Consider the following 23971-nt stretch of genomic DNA (forward strand, 5'->3'; position numbering starts at 1 on the left):
CTGAAATTTTTTTGAGTGGGATGAAAACTTGCCACGAAACACTGTGCAGGAGTGCCTGTGTGCTGCAGTTTCGCCCAACCCACTATCAAGATCAGTCAGTGGGGAGCCTCCATATTAAAGCCCCTTTTTTTCTAGGCTTGCCATATCGCAGGCAACAGCAGCACAAGCGGTCGTTCGCTTGACACTGCAAGGTTTATGCTGTGGATGTAGTCTTTGCCAAAAGTAACTAGGCTGCATGCCTTGCTTCCCTGACCGGTTCCCAAAAAATAAAGATATTGAAAAGTGAGGACAAGGCTTCTCCTTGCTTCAGAGGTTTAGAGCTTGAGCGTGTGATAAGTAACCCAGTATACAACTGAGAAGCAACCTATGCAGCTTGGTTACATTTGGCAAAGACTGTACAGTATGTGGAGCTGCGCATCTCGTGCATTCCCACAAGCACGCCAGCTGCACTGGCTGCTGACAGCAGTCACCGCATGTGTCTGTTGCAAGGACGGTGTGTGTGCTTCTGCCGCATGCTTGCAGTAGATTCTACGAAGAATGAGCAAGTTAACTGAAGTGGCAATTGAGAGATACTGTGGCGCCAGTTCAAAATGTGACGCCTGGCTGCAAAATTAATAAAAAGTCCGCAATTTCCAAACATTCAGAGGTTGTTGCATACTTCTTTATTAAAAAGTGGTCGAACTAGAAGGCATTGATATCTGCAAACTAAATATTCGTATACTCGCACAACCTGATGTGTACCAGAAAGCCACAACACTGGACAACAATTTTGTCTGGCTCACTCGTTGTGCAGCGAGCCACAAAAAATCAGTTGCATCGGAATGGCATAGCTGTCTCAGCCCTGTATGTGCAATGCTGTAGTGCGAAACTGCGAAAAACCAGGCCCGTACAAAATTTAGTATATAAAGAAACACTGAAGACAAATTGAAGCCTGCCTGTTTCAATAAATTATGGCAATCTTACAGCAAATCAAAACGAGGCTTTTAAAGACTATGAAATGAATAATAAAACAGCGAATTGTCTTCATCACCGGCTGGTTTTGAAAGTAAACTGCGTGAATCGACATTTTATGGATGGTCCCCGAGGCTGGGCTACAACGCCATTCACTTCATAACTGATCGCGGAGTCCTTCTAGGTGTATACGTCTAGATTTTGAATTCAGTGAACTGAGCACGTGGGGAAGTGCATGAAACAGAAATTGGAGCTGGCCAGATTGGCTCAAGGTTGGCGCTCAGCTGTCGAGCCTGAGCACACTGGTTCAATCCCAGCTGCGGCTCCGTCGAAATGCAAAAGGCTTTATGTTGAGCGATGTCATGTATGTTAAACCTCTTCACTATGGTGCCCTCCTTCTCCCTTCCTGGCATGCGCAGCAGCCTGGTTGAAGTGTCCACTAAGAAGAAAGGCAGGTACTGCACCCTTTCGTTTCCTCAAAACAAACTCACTTGAAAAGTGCAATGGGGCTAGATTCCATTGATCACTGTTTACACAGTAGAATGGGCAGAAAAAGAAAGCTGCCCAACCTGCACTGCCAGGTGACAGTTTACAGTGAGAAGCTGTTACAGAGGGCTTAACCATCATGTCATCATAGCACAGTTACAATGTAGCAGGAGTGCACCAAACACACCCTTGGCTGCAAGACTGAACGTTCGCCAACACGGTATGGTGTGCCTGTAATTGCAAATTCCAGCCCATCGTGGGATAGAAGGCAAAGCCGCTAGGTTGCACAGACAAACCAAACATCTTCACCAGATGAATGCAAGTTATGTTCAGGAGTGTTGCAAGTTTACAGGGAAGCATCTCGCAAAGATGTCCTGACAATGCCCAGACTGTCGACAGATGTCACTGCTAACGTTTACAGACGGATCAGCACTTGCACAGTCTAGTGGCACCGGAAATGCCACCACGAGGACAGCTTTTTATTGATTTGTTTATGTTCAGCAGTGCCTTAGCCGATGGATTTTTTTGTAACATAGCTAGCAAATACAAATCTGCTCAAGAAGTACCCTTTCCACCTCGCTTTCACTGTGGCTCTTTAATGGAAGAATTTTTTGGTGAAATTTCATCATTTTGCTCACAGCACAACAAGAACGGGACACACTGAGTGCTGTGTTGTGCTGTGAGCAAAATGCTGAACATTTTACAACTTGCCCAAATTTCAGCCTTGCTGTTAGTGGAATTTCACACACACAAAAAGGAATGCCTATTTGTAGCAACATAAAGCAGGTCTAGCAAAATGGCAATGTTTGGCACAACATTCCCAGCACTCTACTATGCAAACAGTAGTGTCTCCACAGGCTGTCTCAAACCTAGCCTAACCCTTTTTTCCTTTTTTCTGTACAAAGCACCCCATGCATCTCGACTGATGTCAAGCTTAGCACAGCCAAGTCCACCGGCAGTCGTGGCAGGTGTAATGAAAGCTGAGTCAGTACAGAGTTCCTTGCTGATGACAATGCTGATAATGAGGGGGGCACAATGCCGGTGGCTATTTAGCATGCAACATATTTAGCATGTATCATGTGAAAGATAACAAAATACAAATCTGTTAAAAACCAGATGAACATTAAATAAAGTTGAGACGAGGAGGATGATCAATGTTTAGCCCGTCGGCGGCCAGTTGTCTTGCGCGCTGATGGTGGCGGCTCCTCGTCTTCCACCTCGAAAAAGTCTAGGTCAGGTGGCAGGAGCCGGTGTCGGCGAGTCTTATATGTGCTGGCTGTTGCACTGCGCATAGGATGCAACATTCCCTTCATTGCTGTGCTGTTCTCACAAAGAGGAGCTATGCCCAGAAAGGGAGGTCAATTCATGAACTGACAAATGTTTCCTAAAATGAAGAAAAACTGAAAGGCAAGTATTTTGTGCTCAGTGAAGGGGTCATTTAAATGCAGTGGGCCACTAATGCCCTTGATGTTTTATGAAAACATAAGGCTGGTTCACCTGCAGGCGACTAGGCGATTGAGTGGTGCGTCGCAGCGAAAATTTCCAACTTGTTGGAACCTCGCCGCTCATTGCAGCGATGACTCGAAACAGGGTTTTCTGCCACGGCGGCACGATTCGCTAGCATTTTCGCTTGCATGTGAAACAGGCTATACAAAGACTAGTGCTTTGGGTGGCAAAAGTATTCCCACCAGTGGGACTATGGTATAGGCTCCCATACACATTATTCTAAAGTTTCAGAAAAACTGCAACCCTAGAACTGAGGGTATCACGAATAGCGGATGATTGAGTTCAGGCTAGAAGGTGGATACCCCTCTTCAAGCTGTCAAAAGCTATATCTACCTTACTTTTCCTGGCAGCCAGAGAAAACAATGCACAGGAGGAGGCCAATCAGGGTCACAAGACTCAAGTTCTATTTGAATCCAGCAGAAGGGAAAAAAATGGTGCGGTATGGCATGGTTTCCAAGCTGCACACTGGCTATGAGAAATGGTGCAGTGGAGGACGGGATTAATTCAGACCACCTGGGGTTTAGCAGTGTGCACCGACATGACATAGTACACGGGAATTTTCATGTTCTGCATCCATTGAAAAAGAGGGAAAAGAAAGGAACATACACTCACCCATCATTTGAACTGCGAGAGAACATGCCAACGACCATTTCGCCAGGGCACTTCAGGGGCGAGAATTCAGAATTGTCATCGACGAGAACAGATCCACGACAAGCAACATCGTCGTCGTCGTCCTAGCAAGCACAAGAAAAATACATGATACACACAGCTGCCAGGAACTGAATCCAAAATTGTGAACCCAAACCGAACCCGAATTCTGGTTCGACACCCTGCTCACCAGTGGGTCTTCGGAGACTGCCACGGACTTATTTACACGACGCGGGCGCTGTGCACGAGTCCTGCAGTCTGACTCTTTATCTGTTGCTTCTTTTCTGGTCGGAGATGCCGTCCGAGTGGCGCGAGAGGCACGAGTGGTGCGCCGAGTAGGACGCGGATAGTTTTCATCAGCTGCTAGCTCATCCCCCCCCCCCCCCCCCCCCGGTGGCAGACTGCCGCAAGCAACGCAGCTCTTCCTCTTTTGCTTCCACAAGCTCCGTGGCTGCCTTGTGGGAGGACAGCTCTCTGCGAGGCACGCACAGCGGGGACATTTCATTCCTTGGATGAGCTGCAGTGGTCATTGCTCATTTGCTTGGGCTTCATTTTATTCATCAGCTGTTTCATAAAGGGATGCTGAAGGGGATCTGCAGGCTGTGAATGTCATTTTTTTGCTAAGAACGGATCTTGAATAAGCCAGGTCATGGACTGCAACAATTTGCGGTAATTCCAGTAACTCTGCCTGGTCAAGTTACAGCACTGGCTGCAATTGATTTATTGCTTTAATGTGCAATGCTATTCAGCGCAGAGTAATAGGAACAAAATTAGAGAAAAGCGTTGCATTTATCATTGCCGAGAAGAATGAATATCACAGCATGAAAGGTGGTAATCTGTAGTAAATGCAATAATTATAGGCTAAGTGGTGTTTTCTCTCAGATCCACCAACTACCTGACATTTACACATCATAAAAAACTGTACATGAACAGCTACACTGCGTATGACTGAGTAAAGAGGGAGCAAATTGGAACCACTTAAGAATCTGGCATCAACACAGCTTGATGCAGTAAAAACGACTAAGCCGTGAAGTGCAGTGCAGGTCATTGCAGGTCACATGCCACCACTTAGCATTCGCAGTACATACTCTAGAACTGGCTATTGCAGAGTGGCGATATGCATGCTCGTGGATGCATACCGTATAACTGGAGATACTGCATATACTGCAGCTGATATGTAGAACACGCGGCACCCCATGCACCCCACAATCTCCATTTTTCAGCCACGTTGTCTCGAGCTCGCCAAACTGTTGGCGCCAAAATCCTGAATACCTCAACCTCTTCACCATATGACTACCGACAGCTGCTGCTCTTGTGTCGACACCATCCCTGGAGGCGCGGGAGTGTGTTTGCAACACAGAAAATTTGCAACACAGAAAACACTGAACAACCCAATGCACTTTCACTAGAGTATTTAGTGAATCTGCACAATTGTAATGTCATAAATAAAAGTACAGTAGAATCTGAAGCCAGTGACTACAATGCAAAATGTGCTTGGAGTTCATCCACATGCATGATTTCTAGTAATTGGTGGCTGGAGAAATTAGGTAGAATCTGGACAGCACAGTTACAGTTGATGCGAGGGTGGTAGCTGCAACCACGCCTTAGAGCACTAAGCACTACCCGCGCATCGCTGATGTGCGGTGAGCCACAAACAGATCAGAGTGAACGCATTTCTCGTGCTTCTGCATACGAATTTTGTTTGCTTTGTACAATAAGAATAATTTTCCAAGATTCCATGAGATTCGTATGATCTAATTTTTAATGTACATAGTGCTGATTACTCTCCTGCAGGGCAACGATTAGAAATGGATGTCATGAGCCAATGCAGTGGCAATCCCGGCGTGCCCTCACCTTGCCGCCAGCTCCTCGTGACAGTCTGGCAGGTTGGCATTTGACTGCTTGGCCTCACAAGCCGACTCGGTGGTGCCTCAAGTTCCATGGCCAGTTTGGAGCAGCGCTCTTGCGCAGCCATCCTCACTGCCACCTCCCTTTCCAGGTCCTCCTTGAAGGCATGCAAACTCAGCTAGGCTTCCCTGAGTGCCTCATCCTTGTCATCGAGCTTCTTGCGCAGGGAGAGCTCGTGATTCTCAATCTGGCGCCTCAACTGCTCCAGTTCTTGGCACAGTTTAGAGGAGGCAGGCTGCAGCACTTCTCCAGCGCCCCGCTCTACCTTCTCGATGCGCTGTTGCAGACTCGAGCTGTGCGCAACCTCTTCCGCGAGTTTCTCCGAGAAAGTGGACAGCTCTTCGTGCACGTGTTGGGCAGAGTATTCGGCTTCACTACGTGCTTGTACTTCGCATGCCAGCTGGGATGACACCTCTTCAAGCAAGCAGCGAAGGCTGTCCAGCTCTACTCCTGCAGCAGTCAGCTGAGCCTCTGCTTCTCGTTCCGCTGCAGCACCTCCGTCTGTCTGCACTGCCTTGTCATCCACCAGGGCAGCAACACTGCATTTGAGCAAAGAGCACATGTTAGACAAGTTAATAGTAAATTAATAGTAAAGGGGAAGTGGGACGTAACGGGTCCGCAGGTGAACAGTACATCTTGTGAATCTGCCTTTAGCATCGTTGCTGCGAAAGGCGTTTGCTGTATCACGGCACAATCCAACAATTTTGTAGTAGCCAACAGCGCCAGCTAATCACGGCGAGATAAAGTGAACATGCTGAACATGGCGCTGAAGGACAGGTGCATGTCTTTTACGGAAGGCTAAAAAACTCTCCGGACGGTTACTAGTGTGTACTTCGAATGTTTAATCGTTAGCTGGGACGCGCGAGAGAGGTTAGGCCTTTTTGCTCCTGATCTCGAGCTCGCCAGATTGCTTGGGGGCCTGAAGGCCCTGCTTCCTCAGCGTTCAGGTTGCAACTGCTACGCTCCTCTACAAAGCTCAAACGCTCGCCTGCTTTCCAAGCATACAATGGTACAATGGTACAGCAACCTAATCGCAAACGCAACCTAATCGCAAACGCAAAAAACGACGCCAGTGAGAACAAGTCAACAAGAGTCGACGCCAGCTAGAGTCACTGGATGGATAGATGGAAGGTAGGAGCGTCCTCTTTGAAACGGGGCAGTGGTAGTTGCCACCATGCTCAGTTTTTTCCCTTTATTTTTGTTTAACTCTGCTGTAAGTTGTTAATAACATTCGCCATTTTCTTTGAAATACGTCTTCCTACACTTTAAAACTTGTGTCACCTCTCTGCTTTTGAGCCACCAATCCTCCAATCACATTTTGCTAATTTCCACCGCAGATTTATTTACATGACTATTGTTATCTCTAAACTCTAAGGCGTCAGGAAGAGTGACTGTGCCTGCATCGACATCGGGATGGATACCATCACATTTTAGAATGAGGTGTTCTATTGTTTCTACAGATTTACCACACACAGCACATGTGTCATCTTTGTTAAATATCTTTTTGTAGCTGCGCATTCTAAGACACCCTGACCTTGCTTCAAAGAGGACGGCACTGCCTCTTGAGTTATCATAAAATGTTTCCTTCCTGATCTGCCTTTTCCAGCATCGAAATAGTTCTACACTATGCTTCTTTTTCATTGAAGCTGTCCAATTTTTACCTTCGATGTTTTTAACCTGTCGTTTAATGCTCTTTCTTTCTCGTTCCTCGTCTCTGGCAAACTTATTGGCCAGCTTTCTAGTTTGTTTCCGCCACTGTGCGTCAACGCCCCTTCTGTACAGGTATTTAAATACCTTAGCTGCCCACCTGCTATCGTTCAATTTCCTCAGGCATTCTTCGTATCGTACTTTACTCTGAGCTTCCCGTGCTTTGAACGTTGTCCAGCCCATATCCCTCTGTACTGCCTCGTTTGTGGTTTTTCCGTTGGCACCTAGTGCTAATCTTTAAACAGTTCTCCGATTTACTTCTAATTGCGACTGAACTTCCGCCCTTAAGCATAGAACCGCATTCCCAAAAGTAAGCCCCGGCACCATTATTCCTTTCCAAATACCTCTGAGGACTTCATACCTGTTGTACCCCCACAATACCCTATGTTTCATTATCCCGGCATCTCTTCGCCCTTTTTCTATGTGAGACTGTCCGTGCTTTTTCATGTACATATGCCCTTTGTTTACCGATACCCCGAGATATTTGTATTCGGCCACTTGCGGTATTTCATGGCCTTGTATTGTAAGCTCCTGATCAGTTGTACCATTGAAAACTATCACACCTGACTTAGTTGCGCTAAAACTGAAACCTAGACTGTCTCCTTTGTCTCCACAGCAATTCACCAACTGGCGCGATGAGAGGGCGCCACCTCTTGACGAATGCTCGCAACCTGTAGCGAGGTTGTGTGGCCTCCGTGACCGCAAAATGAAACAGCCATCTCGAAGGCACCGAGTGCTCACAATCGCCGCCAAGACGCCAGCAAAGGAGCGAGCGATCCCACCGCCATCTGTCTGTTAATCCTTGCAACTGATGCAAAGACGTGGCCATGTGACTAACAGGCAGCAGGGCATGGAGCAGCGTGCTTTGTTCGCTCTTTCTCGTGTTTTGTGTCAGTGCGTGTAGTTCTGCATTCCGTGCTTCGAGTCTTAGGCCTATCCCCATCAAACGGTCGAGTTGTCTTCAAGCGGAATGGCGTGCTCACGCACTCAGTATACAGCTGGCTTCAAGTGCAACGCTATTCTGCTTGCTCAGAAAGTGGAAAATTCAGGGGCTGCAAGACGTCTGGATGTCAACGAATCGACGATCAGGGGATGGAAGAAACATCGCGAGGAATTGTTTAACTGCAACAGCCTGCGAAAAGGCTTCCGGGGGCCCAAGAAAGGCCGCTTCCCGGAGTTGGAGCGTCGCCTTGCAGAATTCATTAGCGAGCAAGATTCCAAACTACTTTGAGTAAGCATTGATATGCTTCAGTGCAAAGCACAGGACCTTGCGTGGGACATGGGTTTGACCCAAAACCAGTTTAAGGCATCACGAGGCTGGGTGCAGAAGTTTATGCGAAGGGCCGGGTTCTCTCTTCGACGCACGACTTCTATTTGCCAAAATCTGCTCGGGGACTTCGAATCAAAACTTCGAGAGTTCCAGCACTACGTCATCGATCTTCGTCGCTCTACGAACATGCCACTTGGACATATCGGCAATGCCAACCAGACCCCCGTGTATCTGGACATGCCTATGTTCAGAACAGTGCACAAGTCTGGTGAGCATGAAGTTCGCCTTAGAAGCACAGGCAACGAAGAAAATCGGATTACCGTTATGCTGTCATGTTTGGCTGATGGCCGCAAGCTCTCTTCATTCATCATTTTTCGCCGGAAGACGATCCCGAAGGAAACTTTCCCGAAAGACGTTATCGTGCGCTGTCACGAAAAATGTTGGATGGACTCGAATCTTGTCATAGATTGGATTCAAAGCGGGTGGGACCGAAGGCCAGGCGCATTGCTGCATCAAGAAGCAATATTGGTTCTGGACTCTTTCCGAGGTCACCTGACACCCAGCGTCAAATAAAAGCTACAGCGTGACCAAACGCATCTCTTTGTTATACCGGATGGCATGACCTCCATTCTGCAGCCTCTGGACGTTTGCATGGACAAGCCCTAGAAGGATCGCTTGCGACAATTATACTGGGAGTGGATTGAAATCGGATCAACAACACCTGTAGGTAGGCTGAAATGCCCAAGCGCGTCTATCGTTGCCCACTGGGTTTCAGCAGCCTGGTACGGGCTGCCTCATGATTTGGGCTACCGCGCATTTAAGAAATGCTCAATTTCAAATGCTCTAGACGGAAGCGAGGACGACCTGCTGTGGGAGGCAGCTAGTGACAAAGAAGATTCAAGCTGTGATGATGACAGTGGCGGCGACAACTGTCATGCGGATGAGGGTGTATAGGAATGCCTGTTTGGCTTGTATTTCAATAAAGTTGTCTTTGACCCTCAGAACTGTACGATGTCCGTTCCTCGCGTCACATTCGTGCACTTTCGGTTTTTCTATCGCACGTCCGAAGTCTACCCTCGCATTACAATCGTAGTATTTTTTTCCCCTTTTCCCACCCAAAAAGTCGGCCCTCGCGTTACAATCATGGTCGCGTTACATTCGAGTAAATACGGTACTCTGCTGCAGGGCAACGATTAAAAATGGATGCCATGAGCAAATGCAATGGCAATCCCGGCATGTCCTCACCTTGCCGCCAGATCCTCCCGACAGTCTGGCAGGTTGGCATTTCCTTTTTCTAGACATGACTGCACCTTTCTCAGCAACTGCTTGGCCTCACAAGCCGACTCGGTGGTGTACTCGAGTTCCATGGCCAGTTTGGAACAGCGCTCTTCCGCAGCCATCCTCACTGCCACCTCCCTTTCCAGGTCCTCCTTGAGGGCAAGCAAACTCAGCTCGGCTTCCCTGAGTGCCTCATCCTTGTCATTGAGCTTCTTGCGCAGGGAGAGCTCGTGCTTCTCAATCTGGCACCTCAGCTGCTCCAGTTTTTGGCACAGTTTAGAGGAGGCAGGCTGCAGCACTTCTCCAGCGCCCCGCTCTACCTGCTCGATGAGCTGTTGCAGACTCGAGATGTGCGCAACCTCTTCCGCAAGCTTCTCCGAGACAGTAGACAGCTCTTCGTGCGCTTGTTGGGCAGAGTCTTCGGCATCACTACGTGCTTGTACTTCTCATGCCAGCTGGGATGACATCTCTTCAAGCAAGCAGCGAAGACTCTCCAGCTCTACTCCTGCAGCAGTCAGCTGAGCCTCTGCTTCTCGTTCCGCTGCAGCACCTCCGTCTGTCTGCACTGCCTTGTCATCCATCAGGGCGGCAACACTGCATTTCAGCAAAGAGCACATGTTAGACAAGTTAATAGTAAATTAATAGTAAAGGGGAAGTGGGACGTTACGGGTCTGCAGGTGAACAGTACATCTTGTGAATCTGCCTTTAGCATCATTGCTTCGAAAGGTGTTTGCTGTATCACGGCACAATTCAACAATTTTGTAGTAGCCAACGGCGCCAGTTAATCACGGCGAGATAAAGTGAACATGCTGAACATGGCCCTGAAGGACAGGTGCATGTCTTTTACGAGAGGTTAAAAAACTGTACGGACGATTACTAGTGTGTACTTCGAATGTTTAACCGTTAGCTGGGACGCGAGAGAGGTTAGGCCTTTTTGCCCCTGATCTCGAGCTCGCCAGATTGCTTGGGAGCCGAAGGCCCTGCTTCCTCAGCGTTCAGGTTGAAACTGCTACGCTCCTCTACAAAGCTCAAACGCTCGCCTGCTTTCCAAGCATGCAATGGTACAATGGTGCAGCTGGATGCGCAGCAGCGTGCTGAGCAAGCCACTGGCGCTGGTGCTCCTGTGAAGGGCGAGCAGCATCTTTGTGCTCTGCCAAGTATGCCGAGTGGGCAGTTCCCACAAGAGCTCTGGTCAAAAAAGGAAAAAATACTCCGCTGTGATGTTATCAGCGTACATCCTCTTGGTGCGCTGCCATGGCCCATGCTGCAGACGGCACAGAACTGAGGATTGCGCTAAAACGCTTAAAAACAAACAACTTTCTACGATAAAAGTGGACGTGAGTAAAGAGGGTAAATACAGCACAGTGCCACGTAATTTTCACAAAAACGACTACCCAAAGTTGGGGGGGAGAGTTGTATACATGGATACATGGCTCATGCGGGTACCTGTTCCTAGTAGAATACTTCGAACTCCGAGCACAAAAAAAAGAAACATTGTTGATTCATGCCCAAATCGATACCATTAAAAAAAATTGAAACTGCATGCCGCTTTACCTGGCTCATTTGTGTTGGCAGTCTCTTCCTCGAACAAGTGGTAAGAGAACAAGTGGTAAGAGAAGGTGGCAAGAGAACAAAACTTCGGATAATCAAGGGAATGTGCATTGTGCTGGAATCCCGAACTGCAGGGCTGTTCGTAATTCAGTATGCCACTAGCCAATTGGGCAGTGTTCCTGCTTTTGATCCTTATTTGTTTCCACCTGCTGGCTTGGTGATCACATTGTTATCAGTTTATCGCTTTAAGTTGCAGGGGCAACGCGCTGTCATCTCGTGTGAAACTAAACAACAGTGTCAGTGGCAGGGAGAAGCAAGGTGGAATGTGTCGAATATTTTGTAAGCTAGGGCAACGAATTGGAGGGTCAACGGCAACTTACGGTATTTTGAAAGAGCAAATGACAGGGTGTCTACAAAGTGGTTAGGATGACAACATCACACGCAGTTACATTCAAACAGTGCACACAATTTGGAAATGAGTTGCTGATGAAGCCAGAAACTTCCCATTCATTTCAGGAATTGTAGATACACCCCTCCAAAGCATACAGAGCCATTTGCCATTTTGCCTGTATGAATACCAGGTACACCGTGTGTCCAACTTGTGCCAATTTCATCACTTTCAAAAAAGAAAGCATGAGCAATAAATGCACATTTAGCACTTTTCCAAACCTGTAGCGATGAAAAATATAATAGCAAATATTGCGACTGCAATGTCGATTCATCAAATCTGACTTACCTGAGATGCCGCTCTTCTGCATTGTCCCGATCACTGCCCTCGTCAAGCAATTTCATCAGCTCTGCAATGCGCCGCTCTGCCTCTTCGAAACGCCCAAGGAGTTCCATGGTGGAGCCCGCCTCAGCCTGCACACATACATTAGGAGTGTCCAGAAAAAGAAATATTACCGTCCTGCAAGCAGCATTAATGTGAGAAACATTTTTTTCCTGCTGGTGAGCCTGTGGTGCAAAGGGCTGTTCAGATAACTGCAATAGGCCTGGCATAATGCCACAACAGATGTGAAATGTCATATCACATAAGTATGAGCTTGAATTGGTAGAGGGGCTGAAAAAATCTCCATGCCATTTTGTTAGTAAAAATTTTTATGGCTCTAGCCGGTGTTGCAAAAGGGTTGCAAGCCCCAAGGGTAGCGTTGGCCTGGCGGCCTGGGGCACAACTGGGAACATCCGAAGGTCCCGGCAAAGGATGAGTCGACTGGCAACAGAACAACTTGTTTATTCTGGCATCGCAAAAGAGCAGCCGGTCAGGGCGACCACGTTACTCGAAGGAAGAAATCGAAGTCTCTCCGGCGTCCGGGGCAGCTCCCTTTATACCCACGGAGTCGAGGGCAAGAACGAACGGCTTGGGATGAGGCGCCCGATACGGCGACGCTCTGACATGTTCAGACGTGACGTGCGCGTCCGCCGGGCCGGCGCCGGTCAGACCTCCTCGCCTCCCAGTTGGGGAGCTCATCTCCCCGGCTGCCGCGCTTTGACAAGCGTGGGCACCAACATGCACACACACACACACGCACACACGACGACACGTGGCATTGAAACCTGCCTGGACGCGCTTGGCGGGAGGCGTTACGGCAGCACTGAACGGGCCCAAAATGACCGCCACTTTGAACGAAGCCCCGGCGTCTGTTGCATCCGCGCCGGCTATACCGCGCGTCGCAGACGAAACGTAACAGACCGCCCCGCCGGGAGAAGGAGATCCCGATGGTCAGGGGACTGCATCCGCTGCCCAGAGGGATGTCGCTCGATTATGCTCGTAATCGAAACCGGTCGTCCCTCGACGTTGCTTGAGCGCAGCGCACAGAGAAGGCCTCGTTCTCAGGTTCAGGTTCACACAGGACACTGCAAAGTGACTTCGGGAGAGTTTCCACTTTTGTTCTCGTTCCCAGCAAGCGTTAGAACTACGACGAAACGCAACCGCTCAGTCAGCAAGCACGAGACAACCCTCACTAAGCTCTGCCAGGCTCTTTCCCCTTTTATACTACTACCTAGTTCCTTACAGTAGCCAAGCAGCACTCAGAACGCGTCCACAAATTGGAAAATTGCACTAGAAAGCACATAATCACTTTGAAACACTAAACAAAAGCAATATGTTAAAAATCCTGCCTCAGGAAGAAAACATCACTAACAAACAACTTTGAGGCGGATTCCTACGTTAGGGGCTTCGACTTAAGCCATCGGCGTTACCGTTGAGACTCCCCTTTTTGTAACGCACCTCAAAGGAATATTGTTGCAAAGCGAGGCTCCAGCGCAGGAGGCGGCCATTTTTGGGAGAGATGGTCTGCAGCCATTGGAGAGGGCAGTGATCCGTCTCAATGATAAACCTCGAGCCGGCTAGGTAGCATGACAATTTCTGAACGGCCCACACGAGACACGCACACTCTTCCTCGGTGGCGCTGTACGCCTGCTCACGACAGGTCAGCTTACGACTAGCATACAGGACGGGGTGTTCCACTTCTCCATTGTCCCTTTGGCACAGTACAACGCCCATGCCTCGCTCACTAGCATCGCACTGAACAACGAACCCTTTTGTGTAGTCTGGCGATCGTAGCACAGGCTGGCTTGTTAGGGCGCTCTTTAAGGCGCTAAAAGCTCTTTCCTTTGTCTCACTCCAGACGACTGTTTGGGGCTCTATTTTTCTTAGAGCATCCGTCAGGGGAGCCGCGATATCGGAGTACCTGGGGATGTACCTTCGTGCGCGGTTGCGGGAAGTCTCGCACAGCGGCCACCTTTATTTCAGAGGGGCGGCGACGACCCTGTCCAATCACGTGACCGAGGTAGACAACCTCGGCCTGTGCTAATTGGCACTTGGGAGCCTTGACTGTCAAGCCCGCTTCGCGCAGGCGGGTTAGCACTGCCCGCAAGTGTGCCATATGCTCAGACCAGGATGCGGAGAATATCGCTACGTCGTCTAAATACGGTAAAGCGAATTCTTCCTTTCCCCGCAACACTTTGTCCATGAGGCTTGAAAAGCAGTATGGCGCGTTCTTCAAACCAAAACTCAAAACTTTAGGACGGAATGTTCCCATTGGTGAAATGAACGCCGCATACCTACTAGCCTCTTCTGTAAGTGGAACCTGCCAATAACCCCTGACAAGATCTAGGGTGGAAATAAACTGAGCGCTACTAACTTTCTCAAGGCGCTCCTCGATGTTAGGGATCGGATAAATTTGATCCTTAGTGATGGAATTAAGCCTGCGGTAGTCGACGCAAGGACGAGGTTCCTTGCCCGGTAGCTCAACTAAAATCAAAGGGGAGGTATAATCACTCTCACCCGCCTCAATAACACCGAGCTGTAGCATTTTCTTTACCTCAGCCTCCATAATATCGCGCTGGCGGGGTGACACCCGGTACGCCTTGGATTGTACTGGCTCTGGGGAGGTAAGTTCTATATCATGAGTAAGGACAGAAGTCCTACCAGGCCTCTCAGAGAACTGACCTTGAAACTCTTGTAAGAGTTGGTGTAGTTCGGTTTTCTGCTCAGCCGACAGCGGTGCATTAATGATTAAGTCACTAATGACCTGATCAGTGTCTTCCCTGTTCGTCACTGAGCCTAGTCCCGGAAGCTCGACCGGAAGCTCTTCTAACTTGCCCGTGTCGGGCATTTCCTCTCCAGTACCTGGTGCCTTCAACGCTACAGGCTCAATTTTATTCAGTTCGGACGTGCTCTGAATATCAGCTTGCTGCGCCTCCGACCCTTTCTCATTGTTCGACAACGTCGGCCCCGCAACTACCGCCTTTGCAGCGAGCTCCCGAACTCTCGATCTGGTTAAGGCCTGAACGCTAGCCTCACCAAACAAAAGCCCCTTCTCGCGCAGGAGGTGATCGGACCTGTTCGAAAATAGGTACGGGTACTGGGGGGGGGGGGCAGCATAGATGACACTACGGCCTCCGTCTCAAGTGCTCCGAAAGGTCCTTCAATAAGCACTTTTGCTACGGGCAGACACACGCTGTGAGCTTCCACGGCTTGCTTGATCCATGCGCACTCGCCCGTGAACATATCGGGTTCTACGTAAGAGGGGTGAACTACATCCATTGTAGCTGCGGAATCACGAAGCACTCGGCACTCTTTCCCGTTCACGAGGAAGTCTCGCATTTAAGGCTCGAGAAGCTTCATATTCTCGTCAGTGCTGCATAATGACAAAAACACGACTTTTGTTTTTGTTTCTGGACACTGCGCCGAAAAGTGACCCGGCTTCTGGCACGTATAACACACGCGCGCTTGCCTCGTCTCGAACCGCTTTCTGCGTTCGGCTTCGGCTGCCGCCGTCTCCTTACGTTCGGTCGGACTGCTTTCACTCGCATCCGTACTACGTGTGTCCCCCCTTGCTCTCATGGGTGTGAACTTCGGCCTCTCAGACTTGGAGCCAAATTCACCCTTTTGACCGTCCTTAGCTCCGCGAGCCCGACGCGTCACAAACTCCTCGGGTAGCTCGGCGGCTCTAGCCACTGTACTAACGTCTGGCCTATCCAAGACCCAGTACCGCACGTTCTCAGGTAACCGACTATAAAACTGTTCTAGCCCGAAACACTGCAGAATTTTCTCGTGGTCACCAAACGCTTTCTCTTCTTTGAGCCACTCCTGCATGTTTGACATAAGCCTGTAGGCAAACTCTGTATATGACTCACTTCGGCCTTTTTCATTTTCCCGAAACTTCCGACGGAACGCCTCCGCTGACAGCCTGTACTTTTTTAGCAGACTCGATTTCACTTGGTCGAAATCCTCTGCCTCCTCTCTCTTCAAGCGAGCGACTACGTCGGCCGCCTCGCCGGGTAACAAAGTGAGCAAGCGCTGTGGCCACGTTTCCCGAGAGAACCCCTGCTTCTCGCACGTTCGCTCAAAGTTAACCAGGAACAAACCAATGTCCTCTCCAAGCTTAAACGGCCGCATCAGGTCAGTCATTTTGAACGATACCCGTTCTCCTGCACCGTGTGCCTGACTTCCATTATGAGCACGTTCCATCTCTACCTCGAGACGCTTCATTTCCAAAGCGTGTTGACGGTCGCGCTCGTCTTTATGTTTTTGTTCTTTACGTTCGCGCTCGTCTTTTTGCTCTTTACGTTCGCGCTCCTCTTTTTGCTCCCTCTCCTGAATGGTCTCAAGGCATTCCGACAGCTCGTCATCCTCAGCCTCCAACTCAAGAATAGCCCTTAGCAGTTCTGGTTTTGTGAGTTTGTCTGAGACATCCAGACCCAACTCTCTTGCAAGCTCCAGCAATTTCGGTTTGCGCAACGACTTCAAATCCATGGCTGCTCCGAATGCTGCTTTCTCTACTGCCTACTATTGTCTTGCCGCAAACTAACCCGGCAGCAACGACAACCACAATTACCAGCTCTGTTTCTGACACTAACAAAAGCCTGGCAAAACTCAGAAGAAGAAAGTCCCGCACTCACCAAACCTCGCAGCCAAGAATTCAGCGCAGTCGTTCCGCTGCAGGCAACCAGTCATCACACAGGGCTCGTTGCACTGCTCCCGGATGGTCGTTGTGCTGCTCAGCATACAGTTGACCGCATATCTTCGCTGCTGGCCTCCGTTGTCGCGATCTCACCGCTGGCAACCAGTTGTTGCAAATGGGTTGCAAGCCCCAAGGGTAGCGTTGGCCTGGCGGCCTGGGGCACAACTGGGAACATCCGAAGGTCCCGGCAAAGGATGAGTCGACTGGCAACAGAACAACTTGTTTATTCTGGCATCGCAAAAGAGCAGCCGGTCAGGGCGACCACGTTACTCGAAGGAAGAAATCGAAGTCTCTCCGGCGTCCGGGGCAGCTCCCTTTATACCCACGGAGTCGAGGGCAAGAAGGAACGGCTTGGGATGAGGCGCCCGATACGGCGACGCTCTGACATGTTCAGACGTGACGTGCGCGTCCGCCGGGCCGGCGCCGGTCAGACCTCCTCGCCTCCCAGTTGGGGAGCTCCTCTCCCCGGCTGCCGCGCTTTGACAAGCGTGGGCACCAACATGCACACACACACACACACACACACACGCACACACGACGACACGTGGCATTGAAACCTGCCTGGACGCGCTTGGCGGGAGGCGTTACGGCAGCACTGAACGGGCCCAAAATGACCGCCACTTTGAACGAAGCCCCGGCGTCCGTTGCATCCGCGCCGGCTATACCGCGCGTCGCAGACGAAACGTAACACCGGGTACGTTGACAGAGGAAATCGCATGAAGAAATTTTCCTGCCCCTCACTTGCAACGTCTACACTGAAAAGAACTCTAATCACAGTTTTGAAGTGAATGCCGTATATACTCATGTAATGGCCACACCCCGAACTTTGCAACTGGTAATTAAAAAAAAAGTAAGATTGCTGATTTGCGTAGTTAGGCCAAATGCGAATTAGGTGTGCTGGCAATTCAGTTTTCACTTCGATTTCAGTGTTCAGATCCACTGTTCATAAATAGAAGCTGACCAGACAGGGATAGTGGGTTAGTAATCATACACAGCAGAATCTGTGATACGAATCTTACGGGGTCGTGGAAAAATTCATGTCATCAGAAATTTTGTATCACTCGTACAAACAAAATTCATAAGCAGGAGCATGAAACATGCATTCACACAGATCTGTTTAGTGCTGATGGTAGTTATTCACTGCTGCAGGTCGCTACTCACGGTGCATAACGCACGATAAGAAATCGCAAAGTCAGCAATGAGCAGGCCGCGGACCGCCGCTCACTGCTCACGGTGAGTACTGTGCGGTTATAGATCGCTACTTCAGCGATGTACGGGCAGCGCTTAGTGCTCAACAATGCAGATGCGGCTCGTGCGTTCGTATCACCCGTCCGAATCGTATCGCCACGTCCGAAATTCCACACATTGTACGCGATGCACTCAAGGCAGGAAATTTTAGGATTTCGTATCATTGCGAAATTCATATCAACAGTGCTCATATCAAAGATTATACTGTATGCGGAATTGGTCATTCTCTCTATTCTTAGATCCCTGGAAGTCTTCCTGCGACTCGTGGCGCAGCGGTCAAGCGACTGCCCTTCTACGGCAGGTGCTACCATCGGTGGCACCTGGGTCCAGGTTCCTCTTCCCAGGCAGCCTCTCACGATTAATTGTGCTCCCGCCTAACACGGTGGGCATGTGTGCAGCCTGCTACAAAAGTGGCTTCAGACAAACACTAAATGCAGGAGATGGCCACTACAAGTGCTAGTGCATTAAGAGGGGACACTGGTCTTTGGGACCAAAAAATGGCCCAAAAATCAATTTTTTATAAAATGACATTTTTAGAGCCTATAGCTATTATTCTTCAACTCTACCAGTTTTGTCCTCCAGGAAATCGGTATTTTGACCATAATATTAAATTCCGATCACTGTGTGGGCTCAATTTGTGCAGGAGCAGGCGATTTAACACCATGAATATTTTTGACACAATTTGTGCAGGAGCAGGCGATTTAACACCATGAAAATTTTGGACACCTGGCTGTCTTAGTACGTCAATATCTCAACGTCTAGGACAGATAGACATGTCACATTGCTTGCTAAGAGAAGCTGAAGGCACAATGTATGAAATAATTGAAGTACAATTGTTCAATCGCACTTCAAGAATTTATAATTTTGCAAAGTTTATCTATGCATAATATTCACACCTTGACTACTACTATTCTAAGTGCTGCAAAATTACTAATGAGGGTGAAATGAAAAAACTGCTTTGATTATTGCGCTGTTTACTCACCATACTATGTAGCCATGGGTTAGAAACTGTTTTTATTGAGCCAATTTTTTTACCGAGGTACTAATAAATGACTAAAGCTAATTATCTTAGCAACTAGGAAATTAATTTAAAAGCAACTTCATATTTGAAATCAGCATAAAAACTGAGCAAGGTGATACAGTTTCATTAGGAATGGGCTGCAAAATAAGGAAAATAGGTCTAAGACAAGTGTCTCCTTTAAAAAAAAAGAAAAGTCAGCCACAAGGACAATTTTGCTGATATGGTATGTTACGCAGGGAGCTGATAGACGATAACAGCCTGCGACATTCTGTACAAAAACTCACTCCCTGGACTGCCTGGAGTCTGCCTGGAACAGCGAACAGGTAGTGCCTCAGTGCTGCTAACGCGCCTTCTGCACTCTGTTTTCACCAAAAAGCACAAAACACTGCTGCGCAAAAACTAAAATTGGGAGTACCCTCTGCAGTGGTACATCACCAGTTTTGGGCACGGCGAAAGAACAACTACAGTAATCCCTAGTTATAACGAAATCAGCATGATGGCGAAAAAATTCTTTATAAGCGGTAATTCTATATAGACGACCACCCGAGAAAATCTAAAGCAGTCGAGCTTTCATTGCGCCGCAACGGTGAGGAAGTCAAAAATACAATGTATTCAGTGAAGCAAAACTTTATTCAGGTGCAAAAAAGGCAGTGAGCTTTGGCTGTTTCAAGTTCTTACCGGGCGTGTGCAACCCCCGCTCTAATCTGGCCAAGCATTGAACGAGGCCGCGGTCGCCGCACCCATGCATTCAAGCTTCGGGGTATTTCGAATCGCGAAGGCAATGGCCGCTTTCATGCGGGGGGGGGGGGGGGGGGGGTCACGGAAATGCCGTGGCTCGAGTCTGAGGTTGAGTTTGTTGTGCTCAAAAAACGATTAGCCGCTCATTGTAGATACGCAGCGCAATCATGAAAACTGAACTGTTTTGCAATAGGGGCTTCGCATGATTATTGGGCAGTTTTTTCCTGATGTGTAGAGCTGTGAAGTTTGCAATTGAGTTTTTCGGCGCACTGTTGTCGACGACACTAAGCTAAATCTACGGTTCCAGCGTCAGTGTTCACGCAGCGTCGTGTCCGCGCCACTGACAGTTTTCTAGGAACAAAATTCAATGACCCTACCACGCATTTAGACCGTTTGTCTAGTCGGATGGCGCGAATCGCTATCTCTGGCGAAAGTCGCCAGAGAAACGCAGTGGTTGCGTTGACCCGCCATGTTGACAGCCTGACTCGCCGCTGGCGACGCTCGGATTTTTTGTGTCTTCGGCAAGTTATCAATCTATTTGCACCGTCAAAAGTGCAACGAAACTAGGGGCAGTGTTTTATTGTGATGCAGGTTGATTATGACGAGCGGCAAACAGATTTCTAGACCGGCTTCACCAAAGTCGTCTGCCCGATTTGTTAACGTAGCTCGTCGCATTGAACACGGTAAAGAGCATGCGACCAGCAGTCGCTTGCGACCAGGCAGGAGCTCGACAACACCATTGTTCACACTTGCAAGTGCGACCTGCGAGTCACCTTCTCGTTTGAAGCAAAACTCTCGGGAATGACGTTTTCGCGCGCTTTCGAGAGTTTCGTCTGCTTTGGCCGATGTGAAACGATGTGGCTGATGTGGCTTAGCGACGACTACGACAGCCAGGGAGCAGCTAAGTTCGTTGCCGAAAGCTCACCTCGCTCGCTACTCGCAAGTATGAATGGGCTCCTAATCGGAGGGACACTTCTTTTGTGCTTTTTGGGCCATTTCAGCACCAGAAATGTTCTGTAGAGCAAAAAAATTTTGCTCACCGAGCATACCTCATAGAATGCTACGTCGCAAGTCTGCTCATGGCCTTTTGGCCACTTTTCGGCATCCAAGAGACCACGGTTTTCTGGCATCGCAAAGCATCACGAAAATTTCATTTTCGTTTGGATTCTATCACGGGGGACACCAGAGACACGATTGTGACCGGTTCGGGCGCGCTTCCGTTCGCATCCGCTGTTAACAGCTGGGGCACTTGGCACTCGCTTACTCGTTACTAGGCAGGTCATCGGTCGTAGTTTTGGTACTTTTGTGGCCTGTTCTGTGCCTGCCTGAGACTCATTCGTCGGCTGCATTAATTTCACACTGCATGCGCAAAAGAGTCGCCACCGCAGCGGCAATGCCTCCGCTCGCCACTTCGCTGTAAGCGGGTCAAGCTCTTTGTGCGCTTCGAGTAATGCGACCTAAAATGCATGCGTTTGGGTCGGGACCGAAAGAAATTTCGAATAAAACGAAATTTTGAGTAAAGCGATTTTGTTATAACGAGGTATTACTGTATGCAAAAACTCGTGGAATGTTTACTGCTGTCAATGTATGCATGTCACTATGTATGGAGCCTCTGGCAGGTGGCAACCCGGCCGCCATGTTGTGGGCAACTTGCAAGAAGGGTTTATAGGTCAGCTATACAAAATACTTAGTGTGTGAGGACAAAGCCTTCAATCTCAGGTTTCGCCAATGTTTGTGTGTCCGAAGCCTCTCCGTGATCTTGAGGCTGCTCAGGAAGAGCAACTTTTGTCTCGCAGCCTACTGGTGCCAATACGTCCCTTCGCAAAGCAGTGGAGCATCGCTTAACTTCTGCACCACTGGGCCAGGAGTGGTATAAGGATTCCCAGCGAACTACGAATATAATGTCGAGAATGACCAATTCTGCATAGCGCATGGGCATTAATCCTTTCATGCCATCACGTCATACTCTTAAGAAGTACAATTTCGCCGGCCTTTATATGAAGCCCGCTTTACCTTTAAAACCGAGCTTCAAACTGAAAGCAAAGTGAAAACTGAAGTGCTAGCGCACCTAATTCACATTCGGCCTTACCGCGCTAAATTGTCCACCATTTTCTGGTATTTCTTCATGCGCCCCAAGACTCAAAAATATTTGGGCAGAGATGGTGAGTCATGCATAGCGAGAAAAATGCGTGCATTTCAATCACAAAAAAGCTTGCGGAACAGCACACCGGAATGGCCATGTTCCACTGTTGGGAGGGACCCAATAAGGAACCACAAAGGGTACCAAAGAAATGTCTAACTGGAAACAAGAAGCCATGCAAGAGTGGCCATATACCTTGTGGGAACATTAAAGCTGCTTTTTTTCTGCACAAAGAAGCGACTACACTGCGGAGGAAATAGCAACCCCAATTTCTTCCACTATTTGGAGGGCAGCCTATTTGAACTGTATAAGGAATGCCATTTGGGAGAGCTCTGGATAAAGTTCCACCACCCACTAGCCATACCAGAACCACCTCACTCCCTGCTTCGAAGCTGGGCTAATTATGGCAGAGAGTGGAGAACTGAAGTGGGACATAAAGTGTTTCTCAAGGCAACAACGAGCGTGCTAACCCAAGGTGGGGACACACTGGAAAAAGCATGCCTCCAATCCACCCCTCTTTCTCAGATAGTGTAGCTGCCTTAACAATGCAATCGCATGCTCGAAGCAGGTGCACTTCGCATGCTGCAGTGCTGCCATACAGGGCTCCTTTTATTATTATTATTAAGTGCCCGGTTTGCTGAACGAAGTTAGCTCTATAATATAACACTGGACAGAAGGCTTAATTGTTCACAATTCACGATGAGGAGACCAAAAAATCTTTCAGTACATTGCGTATCTCTGAACTTTTTATTTTTAAAACTTTTTGTTCAAGTTACTGAGGGCTAAGTGTACTATACTGTTCTGCAGCAAATTAGTGTAAACACAGAATGCCAACAAATGCAGCTGCAGTGCAGTAGAAAACATAAAAAATCTTGACATATATGGCAATAAGATGAAAGTAAACAGCTACGTTACCTGCTAATAAGCTTGTGTAACAAGCTCTAGACTTCTTTGGTGAAAGTCCTAGTGGCTGGGTGGCAACAAAAACACAGCGAGCGATCAATAAGGAATCAAAACACTTAACCCTGCACATAAACAGCTTCTCATATAATAGACAAACACTCCTCTACTTGTCTCTTATAAAGGGGTTCGACGGGTGAATTTCAGGCACAGATTGGTGCGGCAGCTGCAGACAGCTCAGATTCATCCTGTGGTAGCGCGGGCGCAGACCCGCACCAGTGCACAGACATGGTGCGTGGGCTTTGGTTGCTCATGCATCATGGTCCTGCTGAACAGACTGCTTGAAGCAAGCATTCCAGAAACTTTACTCGCTAGAGAATAATACTTCGAGCTTTTGAATATCAAACATTTGGATTGAATATCTAATACTTAATTATTTCACCAAACGTTCGAAATTATCGAATAGTATTCGCACAGCCCTAGTATTTAGGAGCGATGAGAGCAGCCAAACATGGGATAATTACCGTGCGGTACAAGTCCAGCCGCGTGATCTCGCACGCATTGCGGATGCGAGTGGCCATCTCTTTGTCTGCAATACGCAAGCGCTCATGCTCTGTCTTCTCCATCTCTGCAACCAGATTCTTGTAGTCTGCGACCTCTGCCCTGCTAGCACTGAGCATCCTCTCATTCCAGCTGCGGTGAAGACTGAACAAATTGACCATTTACGTGGGCATCATGGCACTACATCGGTTGCAAGACTGCTGTGACATCCGTAGGTAACATCACAACTGCCAGAAGGAAGACCTCTGATGAGTGACAACATAGACTGAAGCACCTAGGAAAATGTAGCTGCGAAGCTACGCTAAAGAAAGGCGTCTCACAAAGGTCGTCTGAACACATCGCAGGACTACAACTTGAAAAAAAAAGTTTCATGTGCTGCCATGAAAGCAATCTTTTCTTCCAAAAGGAACTTCGGTTGCCCTATACCTGGCTGACACACTGTCTGAGCAATGATACTCCACATGGTGATTGAACCACAAAGATCAGAACTCTGTGTTGCATGTACTGTCCCACATATAGACACACCACGGCTGTTGAAAGGCGATGAGCAGCTAGCACCCCAGAAGGACTGGCATGCAAGACGGATGGCT

The 23971-nt window shown here is 48.6% G+C and overlaps 1 protein-coding gene and 1 pseudogene across 1 annotated transcript; both read right to left on the reverse strand.

Annotated features, from left to right (window-relative positions):
* Positions 1-2007: 2007 nt before the first annotated feature.
* Positions 2008-5566, reverse strand: LOC144129145 (uncharacterized). The gene is made up of 4 exons (XM_077663089.1): positions 5446-5566; positions 3782-4065; positions 3556-3677; positions 2008-2721 (listed from the first exon to the last, which is right to left on the reverse strand). Exons 1-4 carry the CDS (start codon positions 5564-5566, stop codon positions 2589-2591), a joined length of 660 nt encoding a protein of 219 aa, XP_077519215.1. The 3' UTR covers positions 2008-2588.
* Positions 5567-5617: 51 nt separating this feature from the next.
* The window catches only part of LOC144129150 (uncharacterized), a 34463-nt pseudogene continuing 16109 nt past the window's right edge, over positions 5618-23971 (reverse strand).

The sequence above is a fragment of the Amblyomma americanum genome, chromosome 1, assembly GCF_052857255.1.
Source record: "Amblyomma americanum isolate KBUSLIRL-KWMA chromosome 1, ASM5285725v1, whole genome shotgun sequence".
Classification (NCBI taxonomy): Eukaryota; Metazoa; Arthropoda; class Arachnida; order Ixodida; family Ixodidae; genus Amblyomma; species Amblyomma americanum.